Genomic DNA, 23,354 nt, shown 5'->3' with positions numbered 1-23,354 from the left:
CATGTAGTGCAGGCTGAAACACCTGAAAGAACACATGGTGGGGTAGCCTGATCCCTCCACCTCAGATCAACTAAATACAGCCCTAACTGAAGAGGACTTTAAAAATTCGTCAAGTCATAGATAGGACTCAAATCCAGTTCTCTCCAAATAAGTAACAAGTGATGAAAGCATAACATCACCGAGGATGATATAGCTCCTGTCATGATACATTCACAAACTCTCTGTAGTAGTTTTTCCCTTCATAACTGCAAGATTTCTTCCAATAGGAATGGGCCCTGAATAACACAGATCATACTGTCATTGACAATTATGAAATTCAAATACTCCAATTCTGCAAGCAATGCATCTAACCGTATGATCTGCTATTAGCACAGCTTATTCATTAAGCACAGCATGAACGTTTGGTGGCCATTCAACATAAAATATTGTCTGCATTCTCAATCATTTGTTTTGCTGACTGAAAAAAGACCTTTCTGATGATGTATTGGTGTATATAAGCATTACAGCAGCTCCACATCTTTCCTAAAATGAGGCTCCAGACCTGTATGCAGTACTGAAGATGTGGCCTGACCATTCCCTTATACAATAGGATAATCACCTCTTTATCCCAAGTAGAAAAATTCTTCTATTAACATTGACAAAACCCCATGAGCTATCCTGGCAGCTTGCCTAAACTACTCAGAGAACTTCATATCTGTCTGCACAATTACCCCAGGTAATTTTTCCATTTTCCACTATCCCGAGTGTAGTACCACATGGTTCGTTACTCTAGAGTTACTGTTTCTCATATGCCAGGAGTCAGCAACCTGCACCTCGTGAGCCACATGTGGCTCTTTAACATTTAGCCCACATGAAGAAGCACAATTTGAAATAGAGTTAGAGGACTAGAAAATGAAGGACATGTGGAGTGCAAGACTAAAATACCTTAAATTTGAAATTGAGGATTTGGAAAGGCAAAAGGCTGCCCTTGAAATTCTACACAAATTAATGGTGATAGATGAGTTAAAAAAGCAAAACCACATTGTGTTCGATGCTTGGAGTAACTTACCGGACAAGTATATCAATTTGAAAATATTTGCGTTTCGCCTTCTCTCAGTTTTTGGTTCGACGAATTTCTGCGGGCAAACATTTTCGAACAAGAACTATATTGAAAAAAAATCAAGAAACCGTCTGAACAATGAGTCTCTCAGCATATTTAAAGATAAATTACAGCATACTTGCCTGATGTTGAGAGATTCGCTCAAGAAGTTCAGCAGCAAAAGTCACATTAATTTGTACCTAATTGGATGTTTGTTACGTTTTTTCAGTATTGATAAATAATATTTCGAAATATATATATTTTTAATAAAACATCTTCCCACTCTATTCCATTTCTTAACCCCTCCCCCCAGTTTGAGATGAGGTGCGGCTCTTCGGGTTGTCCTTTTTTTTCTTTTTTTTAATAAGATCAAAAAAGGTTGCCGACTCATGCCATATGCAGGTACTTTGCTTTTATAAAAATTAAATTTCAACTACTATTTATCAGGCCATCTGCCTAACTTTTCTATAGCCTGTTGCAGTAGCATATTGTCATTATTGTCATTAACCTCTGCCAACCTTTGTATGACCTGCAAACTTGGACATTACGCCTGATATGCCTTCATCAATCATCATTCTACTTTTCCATTTAGCACTGGCTGAGTCCCTATTTGGATATCTACCTCCACTGTTGTTGGTCTCTTGAACCTTATCTTTTGTCAGTTGCTCTGAAAGACTGTATTCTCCTTTACACAATGGAGCCATTCTCTTTGGGTTTTCCTGGTGGTTTCTTATCTCCAATTCTTTCTGTCAATACTACATTAGGCAGCCTTTGTTGTTTCATTCAGCTCACATGTCCAAACTGCTGAAGTTGTTTTTTTTTTTGTAGATTAGTTATATTATGCTGCATTCAAAATTTAGATCTTTTCTTACTTGTTCCTTAGTTTAGTGTTCTATACAATTTATTTTACTAATTTTCCTTAGGCATTTCATTTCAAATGCCATTATGTTTTGCCTTTCTTTCTTATTTATTCTCCCTGTCTCCCTATCCATGTCTCTGATCTGTAAGTTGTTGTCAGTATGATGACCACTTAGTCTAGTTTCATTTTTAGACTATATGAGATTTTGTTGCTCTTCCATATACTTTGTTCCTATTTGTCCGCTGGATGTTCAGTCTGTGACTAATTTGGTCAATATTCCTTTGGTTTCCAGTCATTAAAGAGCCCAGGTATACGAATTTTTGTACTTGTTCTATTTGTTGATTTTGGATGTTTATCGCTTCTATGTTCCTTACCAATTTGCATTATTTGGTTTTATTTATACTGATATTTATTCCAAAATTGGCTTATTATATTGATGTTTATTAAAATTTCTTTGAGTTGTTCTTTGGTTTATGTTAAAATCACAACATATTTTTACTGTTTATTATTGTGTCTCTTTTTTCTTCAATGGATTTCATAGTTTCTCTAGGTAGCCATTAAATATATATGGGGATAAATGACACCCCTGCATAACTCCTTTCTCTACATCAAATTTCTGTGTTTTCAGGTTGTTGAATTTTCAGCTGCTTTTGGATTTTTGAAGTGATTATTGATGTGTAAACATCTTTGGTGGCACCTACTAAATTTCAGAATGCAGTAAAACCAATCTGTCATTTCCAGAAATAGTTGTTGTTGTTATTTTAGTTTTTAGGAGCATTAGCAAATAAAGGCCATATTGCTCCGGGATATGCAGTGGTCATTCCCTGACCTTTCCACATCCTCTGTATTTGGTGGTGACAGGCTCGAACCCCGGTCTAATCAAGAAGCATGTGCTATGCATTGCTGCTCATTCTCACCTGGCTACGCAGGTGCTCCGGAAATAGTGTCAGTTCCTTTCTGGAATTGACATCAATTCTCAACGTCATTTCTAGACAGTATATATTGACTGCAAAATAAAAGTGCTTATTGTAAATATTTTATTGATCATTCACAAATTTCAGCTAGAAGACAAGATACAATGGATTTATGATAACTGAAGTAAGAGACGTATACTTGTGACTGCAACATACATAAAAACCTCTTAAAAACAGTGTTCATTAGTTTTATTGTGAGATCGAATGTTCCTTGCAGGAAAGTAATTACCAGTTTAATTTCTTGCAATCCGAAGTTAACATTTAAATTAACCCCAGGGGCTCACCATTTGGTGAGTATGGGCTTGGCACACCCAGGGTCCTGAGCAGGATATCATAGTTCTTCTCTTTCTTGATGATTCCCTTCTACTTCAGACTCACTCTCTTTCTTTCTTTCTTTCTTTCTTTCTCTCTCTCTCTCTCTCTCTCTCTCTCTCTCTCTCTCTCTCTCTCTCTCTCTCTCGTGGTAATTCAGAAATTTTTTTTGGCTCGGGCAGCATAAGCCTCAGGCTTCCTTGCGCTGTATAGCTAATAACAATAATAAAATATTGCCACTCAGAAAAAGCACATTGGGTTTGGCAGAATGTAAGTAAAAATTGATATCATGGAGATTAGAATTAGAACACGTATATTTGTAAATGAACTAGGAAGTGTTAATTACTATCCTGCAAGGAACTGTTAATTACTTTCCTGCAAGGAACTGTTAATTACTTTCCTTGAAGGAAAGTAATTAACAATTTAGTTTCTTCCAACTGAAAGTTAATGTTGAAATTGCCAATCACAATCACTGGTATTTATAGAAATCTTTCTTTACCAGGGCTGCACCTTGAATTGAGCATGGGAGCAAAACAAAATGAATGAAGTCAATTATATCTTGTATATCACTGTTGGGAGAAATAAAGAAAACCACTATAAGTATCACTTGGCCATTGGGTAAAAAGTACTTGGCTGTGCATATATTGCCAACGGGCCAAATAGTGACACTCAGACCAGTCGTCTTTTTTTTTTTTTTTTTTTTTTTTTTGAAAACCCCGAACACAAGAGGTATTAGAACCTATAGTTCTTAGTACCATGCTTGGGTTGCAGGATGAGAAGATGAAAGAAGATATTTGTTGACATTAGACAAACTTCTGTAAGCTGTAATTTTCAGGAAATACATACGAAGGAAGGTTCTTCCAGAAAACAGCAGTTGAATGAATAAATGAGGAAGACGAAAAGTTGGTTCTGTGAGTTTGAAGTTGGACAGCAAATGGATGTTGGTTCGTGGTGGAACATGTTTGGAATGTTTTGAAAGAGAGAGTGGGAATAACAGAAGCCAATTCAGAAGAACAGTGCCCGTGGAAGTATCTGTAGAAAAGGCATGCAGCAGAAACAGTACATCTATGAGACAGCGAGAGGAGAGACTTTGTTAGAGAGGAATCATTAATTAACCTAACTGCCCTCTTCTGAATGGAATCTAGAAGACTGATAGAAGTTTTGGGGACACCGCCCCAGATGTGGGAACAGTATTCCATGGTAGGTCGGATTTGCGATTTATACAGAATGAGCAGCTGTTTGGAAGAAAAGTAACACCAAGAGCGAAAGAGAAAACCAAGTTTTTTAGATGCAGAAGAAGCAATATTTGTAATGTGCTTGTACCAAGGGAGATTAGAAGTCAGGGTAATCCCCCAAAAGAGATATATCATTTTGCCTAGAAATCGAAGTGTCACCAAAGATAAGCATAGGAGCAGAAGAATCCTTTTTGGAAGATATTAGACAAGACTGAGTTTCAGAAGGATTGAAATCTAATCAACTAAGTTGTCTCTGCCCCACTGGAGAATTACCTGGAGATCGGCATTTAAGGAATTGGTAGTGGATATTCGAGAAGTTTAAGCTGATTCTCAAAATGGAAGGTGGAATGCAATGTGCTATCATCAGCAAAACCAGGGATAGGATTTCCAGTCATTGGAAGAAAGCCATTAATGTACAAGAGGAAAAGAGTGGGGGAAAGAACTGAACCTTGGGGGACCACAGCATTAGTGGAGAAGTTAGAAGACAGAGAGCCATCTACCATCACCCTCAGTGAGCAATCAGAGGAATAAACTGGAAAACTAATTACAGAAAACAGTTGACAAACCATAAGAAGGAAGCTTGTTTAGAAGACCTTTATGCCAAACATGATCAAAAGCCTCTGAGATGTCTGCAGAAACTGCTTGTGTTTCACAGAACGTTTCCAATGAATTTGTCCATAAATGGGTAACATAAGGCAGAATATCACCAGTGGGTCGACACTGACGGAATCCATACTGATGATTGTTGATCATACGGAAGATTTCTAGGTAGTTTGAGTTGGCGGTTAATTGATTTTTCCATTACTTTAGAAAGGATAGAAGTAATTGCAATGGGACAATAGTTGGATGGGAGGGAATTGTCACCCATTTTAGGAACTGGCAGGATATGAGCAAATTTCCAAGCAGAAGGAAAAACACCTTTGGAATAAGAAAGTGAAAAAAGGCGGCAAAAACAGGAGTAAGTTCAGGAGCACAGGTTTTGAGAAAAAGTGGAGAAATACCATCAGGACCTGGAGCTTTCATAGTATCAAGATTCGTCAAAATCCTTCTGACATCCTTTTGATAGAAGACCACAGGACACATTGAATTGAGAGTGTTGGAAATGGTTGGAGGTGTTTTACCAAGATCATTAATGAGTTGGAAGAAAAATGGAATGCTAGCAGGTCAGCTCTATTCTTGGCTGAAGTGACAACAGAACCATTTTACGTTAACAGAGGTGGGAGCAGAGATGGGCAAAAGTTGCGGCCAATAGCTTTGGCAAGAGAACAGAATGCTTGGCTACCATTAGGGCAAGAAGGAAGTTTTCTACTCTTAGCCCGTTCAAAATCTAGTTTGGACTGATTAATAACTGCTTTATAATTGTAAAGCAATTATTAATCAGTCCAAATCAAGTTATTTACATTAATAACTGCTTTACAATTGTTACGAGCTTCGGTGTAGGCATAAAATGAAATTAAAGAATTGGAAACAAGCCAATTACAATATGCAACATTCTTCTCTTGAACAGCCTTAGCACATTTATTGGGAAACCGACATTTAGATAAAGGATGAGATTTTAAAGTGGAGTTGGGGATAAAAGATTCCATTCCTACCAGAATAATTTCACTGACACGATCTGAGCAAACGTTGACATCAGAAGTTTTGAAACAGTAAAACACCCAAGGGAAAGAAGAAAAGAAATCTCACAGGTCATCCCATTTTGCATACTTGTAATGCCAAACAATGAGGTTGGGAATAGCCATGAGATAAAGGCTCCACTGGAGAAGAGACAATCAACAAGTTATGATCTGAGGTGCTCACTTCGACGGTATACTTAGAAGGGTTGTTTGTGAGAAAAAGATCAAGCGTTTTGGCTGTATGGTTAGGAATGTCTGGTATTCTTGTAGGTAAATGAACAATCTGTGCTAGGTCATTAGTAATTGCAAAAGCCTCAGCATCTCTCCAGTTGGGTCAATGTGACTAGAAAATGGAAGCCAGCTGGAGTTGTAAACATTAAAATCACAAAGGAAAATTACCTCACTGTTAGGAAAGTTGGACTAGAGAAAGTCAAGTTGCAAAGAGAGGAACTCAAAGATCTCCAAGTGATTAGCAGAGTTGACAGAACGGTAGAGACAACAGATGAATTTGACAAATGAGGTAGAGAGATTTTAAGCCAGAAAAGATCGAAAAGAGGGGATTCCAAATAACCAAGTTTCTGACAGGGAATATCGGAACAGACATATGCACAAGTACCACCTTTGAGGCAAAAGGAATCATACAGCAAATGGTTAGGGCAACTGAGATGAGCACTAGTTGAATCAACCGATAACTGAGATTCTGTCAGAAAAAGCACATGGGGTTTGGTAGACTGCAAGTAAAAATGGACATCATGGAGATTAGAATTGAGACCAGGTATATTTCGTGAAATGAAATAGGAAGTGTTAATTACTTTCCTGCAAGGAACTGTTATTTACTTTCCTGCAGTAAAGTAATTAACAGTTTAGTTTCTTCCAATCCAAAGTTAAGGTTGAAATTTCCACTCACGATCATGGGTATTTATGGAAATCTTTATTTAACAGTGCTGCACCTTGAATTGAGTACGGGAGCAAAGTGAAATGAATGAAGTCAATTATATCTTGTATATCACTGTTGGAAGAAATACAGAAAACCACTAAGTATCACTTGGTCATTGGGTAAAAAGCACTTGGCTGTACATATATTGCCAACGGGCCAAATAGCGACACTCAGACCAGTCGTTTGTAGAAATATGACGTCTAAATATGGTGTAATAATGTGTCCCTCATTATTATCCTTCTTGTTGTGATATATTGCGACTCCAGCTCTCTGTTTGGTTTCACGCTTGAATTGAACAATGCAATCAAAGTTCAGGATGCTGACACTCTTGTTATTTTCCAACAAGTCTCAGAAAGCAGCAACATTTGGCACTGCTGTGTAACAATGTCAGTGAGGTCGGCATGATGCACCTGTACGCTTTGGTAGTTGAGTAAGAGAACTGAGAGTTCCTATCATGGATGAATTTGAGCAAGCTGCCCTGTCTTGTTTGTAGCCAATTAGTCACAAGCCTGGTAAACTTATTTTGTAGATCGATGGTGGAAGTAGCATTTCTCAGGCCATGGTAGAATCCCTTGTCAGCAGTCAGCAACATAATGTAAAGTCCAGTGATGCCAGTTACATGCAACACAGCAACATAAACCAGCTGTTTTTCATGCCCTTTTCATTCTTGTAAACCACTGTATCGAATGTGCGGTTGTTGTTCAGCAATGTACTCGCACCTCGCCTTGCCAGTGGCACAGATGCATGATTGATGTTTGTTGGCATGTATCTCACCACCTTCCTGAAAGCTAACTTTTCAATATTAGCCAATGTTTTATGGTAAATTCGAACCACAATAATTCTATCTGTTCCTCTTGGTTGTATTCAATCTTGGATAATTTACCAAGGGCTCAGTTAGTGAGCCCATCAATAACGTCCCCGTTGGTGGTGGTGATACATGGCTTTCTGATGACCAGTGAGAGCTCATAGGATAATCTGCCCTCTATAAAATGTCAATAACCAATGTTTTGTAGAGTTATAGAGTTTCTGGTGAAATTTTGCTTCTTGCTCTGCGTTAGTGCAACCCACGAAGATGTCTTTTCTGACTGATTCCAATTTCTCCTCTGCAGTCCTGAGGATCACACGGTTGTACTCGTTGATGGAATTATTTCGCAAATAGAGTCGTGTACCATCCAGTTGTAGCGGCAACTGACTTCCTCTCGAGTGAAGAAACACAAACTCTGGGTATTCGTTCATGATCATAATGATCTCACGCTGCAAACTGTCGAGGCCCTGATTCGTTTTATTCACGTATCGAACAATGTAAAAGGGCAAGATGGTAACACTGCATATAAAGGCTATATAGCAGTGTGGCATTCAGTCAATTTCACTACTCAGAAAATTACTGATGTGAAAACATCTAGGCACTAAACAATGGAATAATATGAAAATGCAGATTGTAACAATACAAATACCTGTATTGTTGCAATCATACTATTCAATAAATGGCTACAACTGAATGGGTAATTAGGCTATTGGCCTAACCTCTTCCAAACGTTGATTCCGTAGAGTAAGCAGTGGGCGTGTGCATAAAACATTACATCGTCCATGCTAAATATTTCAGACTGAAGTATAATGCTAATGTCACTAACACTGATTTGGTAGAGTAAGTAGCAGGCATGAGCATAAAACATTACATCATTCATGATTTCGGTTCTAGCTGTTCGAATTTAAAATGGCTTTATTTTCGTCAAAGATGTTTACACAAAAAACATCTTTTGTGCGTACAGGATACACACATGGTTTTCTTACCAGTAGAAGTGTCTTGATATAGTGGTATTTTCTTGTAGCTGTTTCATTAAATATTCTCTGTTTACAGAATCAAATACCTGCTTGAAATAAATGAAGCACAGATAAAGAGGTTTATTCTGGTTCCAATATTTTTCTGCAATGATGTTTAGAGTAAATATTTGGTCTGTTGCTGATCTGTCTTTAATAAATCCTGCTTGTTCTTCCAGTATTGTGTCTTCATATATTTTAAGTATCCTTATGAATATTTTATATATATATGGTTTACAATGGTAATATTGCATAATTCTGACAGTTTTATTTATCCCTTTTTTGTGTACAGGTACAATTATTCCACTTTTCCAGTCTTCTGGTATATTCCCCGTAAAGAGAATTAGATTAAAGAATTGTGCTAGACGTTTTGACATTGCTTTGGCTCCAAATTTCCATAGTACTGCTTAGATACCATCAATTCCAGGTACCTTGTCATTCTTCATTTGGCTGATTTCTTTCAGAACTTCTTTTCTTATGGAGGGTGCATTAACTCTCCTACTGTCTAAGGCAAGAACATTTTTTCTTTCCCCTTTAAACAATCAATATCATTGATAAATATAGAAAGCAATAATGGGCTCAATACCAAACCCTGGGAAACTCCTCTAATAACATTAGTCTATGAAAAGCAATGTCCACTGATTGCTACTCTCTGCCTTCTGACACTCAACCATAACTTTATCCATAGAAGCAACTTGCCCTTAATTCCGCACCGCTCCAATTTGTACAGCAGTCTTATGTGCAACAATGTCAAAAGCTTTCCTGAAATCGAATATATGATATTAAAATTATTTTCTGCATCCAGTGTCTTTGTGGCCACATCATAGAATCCAATCAAATTTGACAAAAAAGATATTACCACAACAAACCCATGCTCTGTCTGAAGTATAATTGTGGCCGTGGCCTTGTGTGCATTACTTCTTTACACTGATTCCATTATTTTTTCTGGAACAGAAGTTAAACTAACAGGTCTGTAATTACTCATGTCATCCCACTTTGTGAATTTGGGATAAATCTGCACATCTCGAGCCTGTGGTGACCTCCCCTGAATCAAAGGATGCTCATATAAGTATTGTTAAGGGTTTGCTACTTCCCTTATTATATGTGGATAGATCCCATCCACCCCAGGTGCCTTCCATAAGTTTAGCTTCAACAATTTCCAAGCTCCCAGTTAGTGTTTAATAAACTTCAAGCATTCCCTTCCGGCAGGAAATCCTCATGTGTGAATGTAGATACAAAATAATCATTCAGTTTGTCAGCATCCTGGGCAGGATCATCGACAGATGAACCATCAAAATAAAGTGGACCTACGGGATTCACCCACTTCCTTCTGGTGTTTACACAAGTAAAGATGTTTTTGCAGTTTTTCTTTGCATCCTTTGCCAAAGATTTAGTATTAGTTGAGGCATATGATGCAAGAAAGCAAGCTTATAGAGCATCAGCCAAAAAAATAAAAAAAATAAATAAAGAATAAAAATAAATAAATAAAAAAAAAACCTTCTCATTTTACCCATCCAGTCACTCCAAATGTTTGTCTAGTTCAGCCTTAAATTTATTTAAGCTATCAACTTCCACAACAACAGATGTTAGTCTGTTCCAGCAATCACCTACCTGCAGTAGACAAACTTCTGCATATCTGCCTTTCCTCAATTTGAATCTATACCCCTTTAAGTTCTTAATCTGAGCAAATAGAAGTATCTCATCAGCATTGAGCCTGCTCACATCATAGCACCTAGTCTATCACAGCACCTAGTCTCCAGATGCTGCAACTTACAGAATTTAAGCCTCTCCTGGTAAGAGAATCCCTTTGTTCCTCTCAGCAATCTTGTTGCCCTTCTCTGTACTCGTTCAAGCAACTCTATAGCCTTCGTAAAATGAGGCCTCCAGACCAGTATGCAGTACTCAAGGTGTGGCCTGACCACTGCCTTATGCAAAGGTATAATCACCTCCTCGTCTCTGCTATCAAAATTCCTATATATCATTGTGAAAACTCTGTGACCTGCTCTAGCAGCACGTCTACACAGTTCAGAGAACTTCATATCCGACTGCACAATTACCCCCAGGTCTTTTTCATTCTCCACCTCCATGAGTGTAGTACCAAACAGTTAGTACGTTTCTCTTGAGTTACTGCTACCCATATGCAGTACTTTGCATTTGTCAAAATCAGACTTCAGTTGCCACTCCTCAGCCCATCTACCTAACTTTTCTATATCCTGTTGCAGTAGCGTACTGTTTTTACTATCATTAACAACCCTGCCAACCTTTGTATCATCTGCAGACAAGAAGTACATCTCATAAGACAACTCCCCCTTCAGAGGACAACCCCCCCTTAAGTTCTCTGCAGAGCCACAGCACTCCCATTTGCTTGAGCACTTTGCTTTGCTGCTCTGGTCTGAGGCATGATTTTTGTTCAAATTCAATATACTAAAAATAGTACACTGAACATATATAATAAACGTTATTGCACAGAACATGATGTTTCACAGAAGCATATTAGCATTAGTAGAGGCATTTCATGCAAGAAAGCAAGCTTATGCAGCATCAGCCAAAAAAAAAAAAAAAAAACCCACTTCCACTTCACCCCTCTGTTCGTTCAAAATACCTGTCCAGCTGAGCCTTAAACTTATTTAGGCTATCAACCTCCACGACAAAGGATGGAAGGCTGTTCCGCCAACCAACCACCCGCTGGCTAAAGGCAAATTTCCGCACGTCTATCCTACATCTGTCTTTCCTCAATTTGAATTTATGCCCTCTCAGGTGATTATTCTGAGCTAGAGGAAGAATCCCATCAGCATTGAGCATGCTCAAACCATTCAAGGCTTTATACACCTCTATCAGATCACCTCGATGGTGCCTAGTCTCCAGACACTGTAATTTGCAAAACTTAAGCCTTTCTTCGTAAGAGCACCCCTTTGTTCCATTCACTAATCTTGTTGCCCTTCTCTGTACTCGTTCCAGCAGCTCTACATCCTTCTTGAAATGAGGCCTCCAGACCTGTATACAGTACTCTAGGTGTGGCCTGACCATTGCCTTATACAAGGGAATAATCACCTCCTTATGCCTGCTGGAAAAATTGCTGTATATCATTGACAATACTCCATGAGCTACTCTTGCAGCCCATCTGCTCTGCTCAGAGAACTTCATATCTGCCTGCACAACCACCCCCAAGTCCCTTTCATTCTCTACCACTGTCAGTGTAGTACCACAGAGCTGATACGTTGCTCTGGGGTTGCTGTTTCCTATGTGTAGTACTTTACATTTGTCAATGTTAAACTTCATTTGCCACCTCTCAGCCCATCTGCTCAACCTTTCCAGATCCTGTTGCAGCAGCATAGTGTCAGTAGTGTCCAAGACAACCCTGCCAAAATTTGTATCGTCTGCAAACTTGGACATTAAGCTTGATATACCATCATCAATATCATTTATAAATACAGAAAACAATAATGGACCCAACATGAGCCCTGAGGGACTCCACTAATAACATTAGTCCACGATGAGCAGTGTCCATTGATTACCACTCTCTGTCTTCTCCCCCTCAACCACCCCTTTATCCATAGCAGCAATTTGCCTCCAATGTCACACTGCTCCAATTTGTGTAGCAGTCTTCCATGTGCAACAGTATCAAAAGCCTTTCTAAGATCCAAGTATATAATATCAAAGCTATTCCCTGCATCCAGTTCTTTTGTAACTGCATCATAGTATCCAATCAAATTGGTCAGGCAAGACTTCCCCTTAACAAAACCATGCTGTGTCCGAGCTATAACTGAAGTCTTGTCTAAATGATCCTGCAGTGCTTCTTTAACCAGTGCCTCCATTAATTTACCTGGAACAGAAGTTAAGCTCACAGGTCTATAATTACTTGTGTCAGCCTTTGATCCTCCTTTGTAAATTGGGGTCACATTTGCACATTTCCAGTCTATGGGTACCTGCCCTGAGTCCAAGGAAGCTCTCATAATTATGGCTAAGGGTTTGCTTACTTCCTTTGCTGCCACCTTTAATATAACCGGATAGATCCCATCCACCCCGGGTGCCTTTCTTGTGTTTATCTTCAACAATTTCTCCTCCACTTTACTCCCAGTTATTTCAAGATTCTGTAGCTTACTGCTAGAGTTGAATACACCTCTGGCATTCCCCTCGCTGAATAACTCCTCATGTGTGAATGTCGATGCAAAATATTCATTTAGTTTGTTAGCTACCTGACCAGGATCATCAACAGTTGACCCATCAATATCAAGTGGACCAATCTGATTCATCCCCTTCCTTCTAGAGTTTACATAAGTAAAGAACTCTTTGCTGTTTTTCTTTGCATCCCTTGGCAAGGATTTCTCGTAATCTGCCTTCGCCTGCCTAACCTCCTTTGTAACTTGGTTGCATATCAACTTGTATCTATCATAGGCTTCTGTGTCATGTGTTAATTTGTAAGTATCCCATGCATTTTTCTTCTCTGCCATATGCCTCATTAGTTCATCTGACATCCATTTTGGCCTAAACCTTGAACAATATTTCTTAGTTGGTATGTAAAGCCTAGTAGCTTCCAAGATAAGTTCTTTGAATGCTTCCCATTTTGAATTTGCTGTTGGTAACATCATCAGTTGGTCCCACTGTATAGAATTTAAATACTGTCTCAGTCCATCGTAGTCACCTTTACGGAAGCAATAACCCTTCCCTTTACCCCTAATGGTAGTTACCTCTTTGAGTAAATCCCACTTCAGCACACTGTGATCACTGCCACCTAGTGGTTCATTTATCTGCAGATTCTTAATGCATGAAGAATCACTACTGATAATCAAATCAAGAGTATTACTCCCTCTAGTTGTCTCCCAAACATGCTGATGTAGAAAACAATCATCCAATAAATCCACAAAAGCCCTGCTAGTGTGTGAGTGACCAGCCCCCAAATTCCAGTCAATATCTGGGAAATTAAAATCTCCCATTATAAGACTCTCTGATTTACTGGCCCACTCTATTTCCCTGTACAGTTTCTTATTATACTCATCAGAGTCATTAGGCCTATAGCACACTCCTACTCTCAATTTTGATCTCCCAATGCTTATGTCACACCAAACTGACTCAACATTGCACTGTCCAGCAATGTCGACTGGCTTCACTTCCTTGGTTTTTATGTGTTTCTTAACTAATAGCACACTCGTTCCTATCCTGTCTATCCTTTCTGTAGATGTTGTACTACACAAATTCCAGTTCTGCATCTCTTATATCTGTGTGACTATAATGTAGATATATGCTGACTATAATGTAGATATAAGCTGGTCTAATCAAGCCACAAGCGACATTAGGTAGGCAAAGACAGATTTTAAGAAATCTTTGCAAAGGATGCAAAGAAAAACAACAGAGTCTAAATTTGCACATGAGGAGTTATTCTGGGAGGGGAATGCCAGAAGTTTATTGAACTCTGGCAGTGAGCTAAATGATTTTGTGGTAACAGAGCAAAGTGGAGCAGAAACTGTTGAAGATAAACATAAGAAAGGCATCTGGAGTGGATGGAATCTATGCCGTTATATTAAAGAAGGCAGCAAAGGAAGTAAGCAAACTCTTAGCCATAATTTTGAGAGCTTCCTTGGACTCAGGGGAGGTACCCATGGACTGGAGATCAGTGGCATATTCGGGCCAGAACGCACAGGAACAACGTTCCGGTATTTTTTTCAAAATGTCAAAATAGAAAATCATTAAATTTATACTTCTAATATTATGAAACAATAGCATAATCAAAGGGCAGGGAGAAATAATATCTAATTTACCCATTGCTACTAAAAATATATATTAATAGTAATCTTTAAATTTCATAGATTTCTTTAAAAATTTATTTAAAAACAAAAATATAAATTTTGCAATGAAACTTGAACATTTCTTACTAAAGTACAATGTGTTAGATAAAGAGATCCAACAATGGCAAGTTTGCTGTTTATTAAAGTACATGGTACACCATTAGAATTACGGAATACAAATTTTTAGGCCTGATCTTTGTTTTGGTCTCATTGTTGTGCTGTTGACCAACAAACAAAAAGGGCAGTCACACAAGAATATGTAATTGATCGATCCTGTATGGGAATTTCTATGATTCTTCTGAACAGTATTTTTTATATTAGTTTGGAGTTTAGGTTTTTGTTTTTTCTTTTCTGATTTTTAAAAATTTTTTGCCTTTGTTTTTTACTTTTGAAATTTTAATAGTTAGAAATAAATACTGAACAAATATTCTATTGTTTGACTTATTTATTTTTGCTAATGAAAAAAGCGTAGGTAACTATTTGTAGTTAATCGATGAGTGTTCCTTTACTATTATTTTTTGCAATACACCTCTGCTGGAGATGTGCAGATGTGATCATGTCTGCCCATCTCCAGCAGAGGTGGAGATGTGCAGATGTGATCACAATTCACAAAGATCAAAAGGTGACACAAGTAATTACCGACCAGTTAGTTTAACTTCTGTTCTAAGGAAATTAATAGAGATACTGGTCAAACAAGCACTGCAAAAATCTACACAAGACTTCAGTTATAGGTCAGACACAGCATGGGTTTGTTAAGGGGCAGTCTTGTCTGATCAATTTGATTGGTTATTATGATGTGGTCACAAAGGAACTGATCATATAACACTGAACCATGTGGGACTCCACTAATGTTATTAGTAGAATCCTGCAAGGTTCAATGTTGGGTCCATTGTTGTTTTTTGTATTTATTAATGATATTGATGAAGGTATATCAGGCGTAATGTATCAGGCGTAAGCTTGCAGATGATATAAAAGTTGGCAGGCTTGTTAATGACACTACACTTACTACAACAGGACCTAGAAAAGTTGAGAAGATGGGCTGAGAGGTGGAAATTGAGGTTTAACATTGAGAGATTAGCATTAGTTGATGTATATGATGCAAGAAAGCAAGGAAAGTTTTTACAGCATCAGCTAAAAAAAAAAAAAAAAACCATCCCATTTCACCCATCCGGTCATGCCAAAGGTTTATCTAGTTCAGCCTTAAATTTATTTAAGCTCTCAACTTCCACAGCAACAGATGGAAGTCTGTTCCAGCAATCAACTACCCGCTGGCTACAGCAAACTTCCGCATATCTATTCTACAACTAACTTTCCCCAATTTCAATCTATGCCCCCTCAGGTTCTTAGTCTATGCAATCGGAAGTATCCCGTCACAATAGGGCCTGCTCAAACTATTCAAGGCTTATACACCTCAATCAGATCACCTCATACGTGCCTAGTCTCCAGATGCTGCAATTTGTAGCACTTAAGCCTTTCTTTATAAGCTCATGCCTCTGTTCTTCTCACCAGTCTTGTTGCCCTCCTCTGTACTCGTTCTAGCAACTCTACATCCTTCATAAAATGAGGCCTCCAGACCTGTATGCAGTACTCAAGGAGTGTTCTAAACATTGCCTTATACAAAGGGATAATCACTTCCTTGTCTCTGCTAGAAAAATTCCTATATATCATTGACAAAACTCCATGGCCTGCTCAGGCAGTCCGTCTGCACTGCTCAGAGAACTTCATATCTGACTGCACAATTACCCCCAGGTCTTTTTCATTCTCCATTTCCCTGAGTGTAGTACCACCCAGTTTGTACATTTCTCTTGGATTACTGCTACCCATATGCAGTACTTTGCATTTGTCAATGTTAAACTTCAGTTGACACCTCTCAGCCTATCTACTTAACTTTTCTAGATCCTGTTGCAGTAGCATGCTGTATTTAGTGTCATTAACAACCCTGCCAACCTTTGTATCATTTGCAAACTTGAACATTAAGCCTGATATACCTTCACCGATATCATTTATAAATACCAAAACAACAATGGGCTCAACACTGAAGACCAGGGGCCTCCACTAATAACATTAGTCCACGTAGAGCAGTGTCCATTTATTACACTCAACCTCAACTCCCACTCAACCATCCCTTTGTCCATTGCAGCAACTTGCTCTTAATTGGGCAAGTTGCTGCAATGGACAAAGTTCGGATTACTCAAAATGTTCGGATTACTAATATTTTGAATTATTTACATTTGGATTTTTGATGCTCTACTGTATTTATGTTGTTCTACAACTTTTCATAATTTGATAATTATTATTATTTTTTTTCCCCAGACCCAAATATATATATAATATTGCCATTATGATTATTATTATTATTATTTTTTTTAATTCACCTTGTTTTTAGCCTAGATAGTGACTTTTGAGACACCCTGTATAAAAAAAAAAATGCAACTAATGCCAACCTTAAGTGATCCTAACTTTAGAGTAATTCAAACTTTATAGACAATTAAAAAATTTTAATTCCCATACCACACTTTTTAACAATAACAATGGCAGCAAGATTTGAATGATACAAAGATTCTATATATATTAAGTAGTAACTTACAAAATCTCTAGCTAAATTAAAAAATAAAATAAGTTTGACTAGGACTATAAAGCTACTTATAGAGCATGATTTAATATGGCAATTACACCAATAAAATAGAAATTTTTTAAAAAAATTTGTTTCTTTCAGCTGAAAATTCTTTGTCTAGCATGTGGATGCTTTCATACCCAAGTGAATATTTCAGATAATATTTCCTATTCTTTGATGAAATGCAAATCACATATTAAAATAAATTCAGTGTTCATTGAAATTATATTTTTCAATATTTTTTTCCTTTTTATAGCACATTAATCTATATGATGTAATTCATGAATTATATCAGACTAGCTGCATTTCACAGATGTGTGGAAATAAAGACATTGACAAATGCAATGTTTTATTAAACTGACACTAAATTTAATTCTAAATTAAAACAAACTAATAGTTCAACAGTAGTTATACAAAAAAATTCTAAAAGGATGAGTAATTAAACTTACTTTCTTTATCTTGAGAGGAATTTTGTTCAAATGTAACATCAATCATATTTCGTGTGCCTTCAGAGGTACGCTTCATTAACCTGAAGAAACAATACTTTTACTGAAAATTAATTTTCAAAATATTGAAAGGTATTTTTACTGAAATGCAACAAGCAATAACTGCTGATAAAAGCACTTTAAGTTAACTTCCTGCATTAAAATATGTTTTTAACCAGAAACAACAAATATGAGCATCATTAACAAGTGCTAGATTGTCCTGGTAATATTCTCAGTTATTATTATTATTATTAGCCATATTGTGCAAGGAAGCCTGAGGCTTATGCTGCACCAGCCAAAAAAAATTTTTTAGTTACCCTGTGTGTGTGTGTGTGTGTGTGTGTGTGTGTGTGTGTGTGTGTGTGTGTGTGTGTGTGTGTGAGAGAGAGAGAGAGAGAGAGAGAGAGAGAGAGAGAGAGAGAGAGAGAGAAGTAGAAGGAAATCACCAAGAAAGAGAAGAATGATGATATCCAGCTGAGGACCCTGGGTGTGCCAAGCCCATACTCACCAGATGTGAGCCCCTGGGGTTTCCACGGGTTTACGTCCAATTAAGTTGTGGTATTTAATCTTAACTAAGTGGCATTAAAAAGATTGGCACGTGTCTGTACATAATGATTAACTTTTTCTTTGGCTTTGATTACTGAAAAAATCAATAATTAATGAAATGAAACATTTTTAGATTTGAACAGGTAAAACAGCTAAGTGATAAATTCACAACAGCATGTTCCGATAAACTAAAATTAATGTACTAAATTGATATGTGTAAATATTATTGTTTCATTTCAATAATTTCCAGTTTTATAGCAGATAAATCATTTGACATATGTCGTATAAAATCGGACAATAAAATGCACATTTCTTCTCAGAGAATGTTGCCTAAAATTCTTAAGATTTTATGATTTATAAAATGTTTCATGGTCCAAAGGTTAATTAGATATGTGATATTTTTTCTTGCCTAGAATATGCCAGTGAGGATTTAACTTCACCCAAGAACTCATCCTTTATTTTCCAAAGAAAAGATCAATAAAACTTTACTTCCTTTTAAAAATCTCAAGTCTTCCAAGAAATGCATAAACTTTAAAAAAATTTTTATTGAAGAAAGTAATAGATCATAACAACAATAATGATGAATGTTATAGTAACAAGTTTTGGGGATTTTATGATCATTAAATTAATTCTACACTGACATTTTTTTTAGAAGTACTTGTAAATTTGTTTTTCTAATACACAGTGTTTCAATTAAATAGAACCAAAATATCACTTATTTTAAGCTTTAGGCTATTTTTTGTCTGAACCTATCTTGAGCTAAGTATTATATTACCATTTAGATTTTATGATTTATAAATTAAAATTTTGCCTAAACTGCTTTTTTTTCTCATTGAGTGAGAAAGTTTTTTTCTGTCATTGGTTTGGTTTTTGGTGTACTTATGTGCGACTGATGTTAACAAATGTAGAACCCAGTACCTTTTAATTGAAACACCTTATATGTAATAAAATATTTTTTTTCAAAATTAAAACTTGGGTCCATCTTACAGTCTGGTGCTTCTTATAGTCCAGAAAATACAGCAATTCCTAACACACCATAAATGATATATTACAAATTAATCTTAAAAAAATCTTATTGTCATGAAAAAAATAATATATTTTTCATGAACAATATAAAACTATTAAAATTATTAAATCAATAAATAATTCTTAAATAATAATTAAAATATGCAAATACTTAAACTCTTTCATTAAATTTTGATGACTAACGCATTCACAGTTGATTTAATATTAAATTCCAAAGGTGGCAAATACTACAGTTGTGCATTTATTTTGTATTTTATTTTAATTTAAAAGACTAAAGACCCACTGAATCTTTGCAAGACTGTACTTGTAGTTGTGCATTTATTTTGTATTTTATTTTAATTTTAAAAGACTAAAGGCCCACTGAATCTTTGCAAGACTGTACTTATAGTTGTGCATTTATTTTGTATTTTATTTTAATTTTAAAAGACAAGACCCACTGAATCTTTGCAAGACTATACTTACAGGAATGAACAGATAGGTTAATGAACTAAATCAATTCCAATGGTCTTTTAATAAATTATAACTAATGTGTATGCATAACTTATAAAGGTCACCAAAGTTAAAATTAATTTCTTATTGTTATATTAATGGGGAGTGGAGTAGAACTAATCACCAAGGCATGTGAATGTACCAAACTGGATGTAGCTTTTCCAGAACGTGTACGGTCTAAGAATAATGTAATAAAAATTAATAGAAAATCAAGGATGATTAAAAGAATTTTTTGAAATTTTACAGATATTAATTTTGAAAGTGTACAAAATGGTTAATTTGCACTTTAAAATATGCACCATCTGCTTGGTCTCCAGAAAGGATGGAACTCATAAATTAACCTGACCGAATTCTTTTGAATGGAATCTAGAAGCCTGAGAGAGAGGTATTATTATTAGCCATATGGTGCAAAGAACCATAATGCCTGCAATATTCGAATGAAATAATGGTTTTATAAAGTATTACGTATATCTACCAAAACTGTTTATACAAATTAAAATAAAAATAACCAGTGTAATTAGAACTATAAGACTACGGATTAAGTACAATATAAAATAACAATTATGTAAATAAAAAGCAAACACTTATCATTTTTTTCGGAGCCTGTAACTTGCAGCCTTAATCTTTTTGCCCTTCTCTGTACTCGTTCCAGCAGCTCTACATCCTTCTTGAAATGAGGCCTCCAGACCTGTATACAGTACTCTAGGTGTGGCCTGACCATTACCCCTGATGGTAGTTATCTCTTTGAGTAAATCCCACTTCAGCACACTGTGATCACTGCACCTAGTGGTTCCTTTATCTGCAGATTCTCAATGCCTAATGAATCACTACTGATAATCAAATCAAGTATATTACTCCCTTTAGTTGCCTCCCGAACATGCTGATGTAGAAAACAATCATCCAATAAATCCACAAAAGCCTTGCTAGAGTGTGATTGACCAACCCACAAATTCCAGTTAATATCTGGGAAATTAAAATCCCCCATTATAAGACTTTCTGATTTACTGGCCCACTCTATTTCTCTGTACATTTTCTTATTATACTCATCAGAGTCATTAGGCCTATAACACACTCCTACTCTCAATTTTGATCTCCCAATGCTTATGTCACACCAAACTGACTCGACACTGTACTGTCCAGCGATGTCGGCTGGCTTCATTTCCTTGGATTTTATGTGTTTCTTAACTAATAGCATAACCCCTCCGCCCTTCCTCGCCTGTCTATCCTTTCTGTAGACGTTGTACTCCCCAAATTCCAGTTCTGCATTCCTTATATCTGTGTGACACCACGTCTCTGATATCCCAACAATATCTGCCTTTGATGCTTTGAGCAATACCTCAAATTCATCAAATTTATTTACCAAACTCCTAGCATTGATGTACATGCAAGTATACATGCACCTGTTCCTATTCTTAGCTACCCTAACACAACCCATGTGTTTACTTGTACTGCAATGACTCCCAGCAGTCTCTGAAACATCCTGCATCTTGTTTTCCAGGCTTCTGCTCATTCCAATAGAAGCAGTGCAAGAATCACTTTCACCTCTGCCAGTGGCTACTGTTAATCTATTAGTCCTTGTATCCACCCAAGCTAGCAGTTTTCCGACCCACCTAACCCTGCCTTGATAGCATCAGAAAATATTCTTGCGCCCTTTCTATTTTAGTGTATCCCATCCCTGTATCAAAAGCTTTACTGAAATCTAGGCATATAACATCACAATTATTTCCCACATCCAGTTTATTTGTAAAAAATCACTAAAAAGGGTTACTGACATTTCAAGTCATTAAGGCACAGAAGGGAATAAAATGAAGAAGAAAGGTTTGTCCCACCTCATGGATGAGATATAAACCAGAGGACACATTTTATAAAATCTCAGGAAATAACCAAAGACTGCATCAAATGAAATTCATCTGCAGGCAGATTAACACACGAACACTGAAATAAGTTGCTTCCCAATGTGCTGGAGGCAGTGAGTCTAATTAAGTTTAAAGCAAAATTGGATAATTATCTTGTAGGAATGGGAATATTCTTTTTTTATTTGAAACTACTATTATTATTTAATTAATTTATTTTTTGTGTGATACAGGAAAAGTTTGCTTCCTTGCATCATTAGGCCAAACTAATAATATTTTAAATATTTCAAGTTCTAATTACCTTGTTATTCCCTGTTTCCTGGATATTCTTGTATCATCTAGTATACAGTCTACCAATATAACACCTGCCTTGATTGAATTATCACTCTTCATATCTGCTGTTATAGTAATTGTTTTGATTTCTACTATGGATAAGGAATGCTCAACATTCCTTTCTGTTAAACCTTCAGTCTAGAAAAAGAAATATTAAGCACATATGTCAATGTATTTATAGTGATGTTTTAGGAATAATGTCATAAAACTGCATCAGGATAGATAGTAAATGTAGAAGGCAGTGTTTGTCATTATCAGATTTTGTATAGTAATTATAAAAAAAGAAGTTAAAAAAATTTCTGGTTCATCAATATATCACTTTGTTTGTTTGCTTTCATAAGATACATTTTTGCCATAGAAATTTAATTTATTTCAGATTTTGATGAATAGGATTTGATCTCATGAAATTCATCTACAACCTTGTAATAACCTTGCACCACCACCACACTCGTAATTACCCCATCATTCAACCAAAAAACGAAACTCAGCTGTTTATTCCTCTACAACTTATTTTTTTTTTTTAGTGAACAGTTTCTGAAAAAATTAAAATAAAAAAAATAAAATTATATGTTATACTTAGGGCCACACTGAAAATAGTCCACCCTCCACCACTGTGAAAATAAAAATATTTTTGCTTATATCTACAAGTGTACTGTTACCCATATATGAGCCTCTACTCAGATTGTAATAGTAATAATAGTTATTCATCATCAATCAATAATAAAACAAATTGCATGATAAGTTTCTGGTAACGTTTTGACAGTATTTCCACCATGAAAAAAGGATAGACAGCCGAGTTCTGTAAAACAGTACACTAGATCCAATTACTGATGAGTGTAAAGATGCCTCATTGTTTCATCCTACAACTTTGATATAAAAAAAAAACTAAATCCAAACTATTGATGCCATTTTGAGTGAAGTGCTGACACTATTAATAGTACCACAATCACTTTTCTACATTTAGTTCTCTTAAGTTTCAAAATAACTTGAATGAGAAAAAAGGGTGGAACTATTTTTAAAAGCTGGGGAGCATTCTGTGCATTCTTCGATGATAATGGTCTATCTTGTCTTGTTGCAGACTTTTTTTTTTTTTTTGTTGTTGGTATTTTTTTTGAGTGATAAGTCAAGAAGTGAAACACTATTACTCAGTGTTTGATTTTTTAGTTATAATAGTCAACCATTTCAGTTCCTGTTATTATAACATACCCTGTTTCATGAAAATTACCATTCACTCCTTACTATCAATTCATTGAGGCCTGAACCATTTGGAAATGTACAACTACAATGCCTGGCCACTTTATCAGAGCCACAAGATAATAGTGTGCTGGGTTGAAATTGACCAAAATCATTGTACTGACATGACATGGTATGGCATGGAGTCAACAAGATATTTTTA

The 23,354-nt window shown here is 36.3% G+C and overlaps 1 protein-coding gene across 4 annotated transcripts in view; it reads right to left on the bottom strand.

The window, feature by feature from the left end:
- The window catches only part of Vps13 (vacuolar protein sorting 13C), a 1,645,987-nt gene that overhangs the window by 791,333 nt on the left and 831,300 nt on the right, over nucleotides 1-23,354 (bottom strand). For all 4 annotated transcript variants that reach the window (XM_090373229.1, XM_090373247.1, XM_090373239.1 and 1 more), the window contains exons 34-35: nucleotides 21,927-22,096; nucleotides 17,676-17,755 (exon numbers count right to left, since the gene is read on the bottom strand). In XM_090373229.1, coding sequence (XP_090229355.1) covers nucleotides 17,676-17,755; nucleotides 21,927-22,096 — 250 coding nt within the window. The remainder of the gene's footprint in view (nucleotides 1-17,675; nucleotides 17,756-21,926; nucleotides 22,097-23,354) is intronic.

Source organism: Mastigoproctus giganteus, chromosome 1 (genome assembly GCF_048544385.1).
Source record: "Mastigoproctus giganteus isolate SK-2022 chromosome 1, ASM4854438v1, whole genome shotgun sequence".
Taxonomy (NCBI): domain Eukaryota; kingdom Metazoa; phylum Arthropoda; class Arachnida; order Uropygi; family Thelyphonidae; genus Mastigoproctus; species Mastigoproctus giganteus.
The sequence above is the reverse complement of the archived record's forward strand: the minus strand, read 5'-3'. Positions and strand labels throughout refer to the sequence as shown.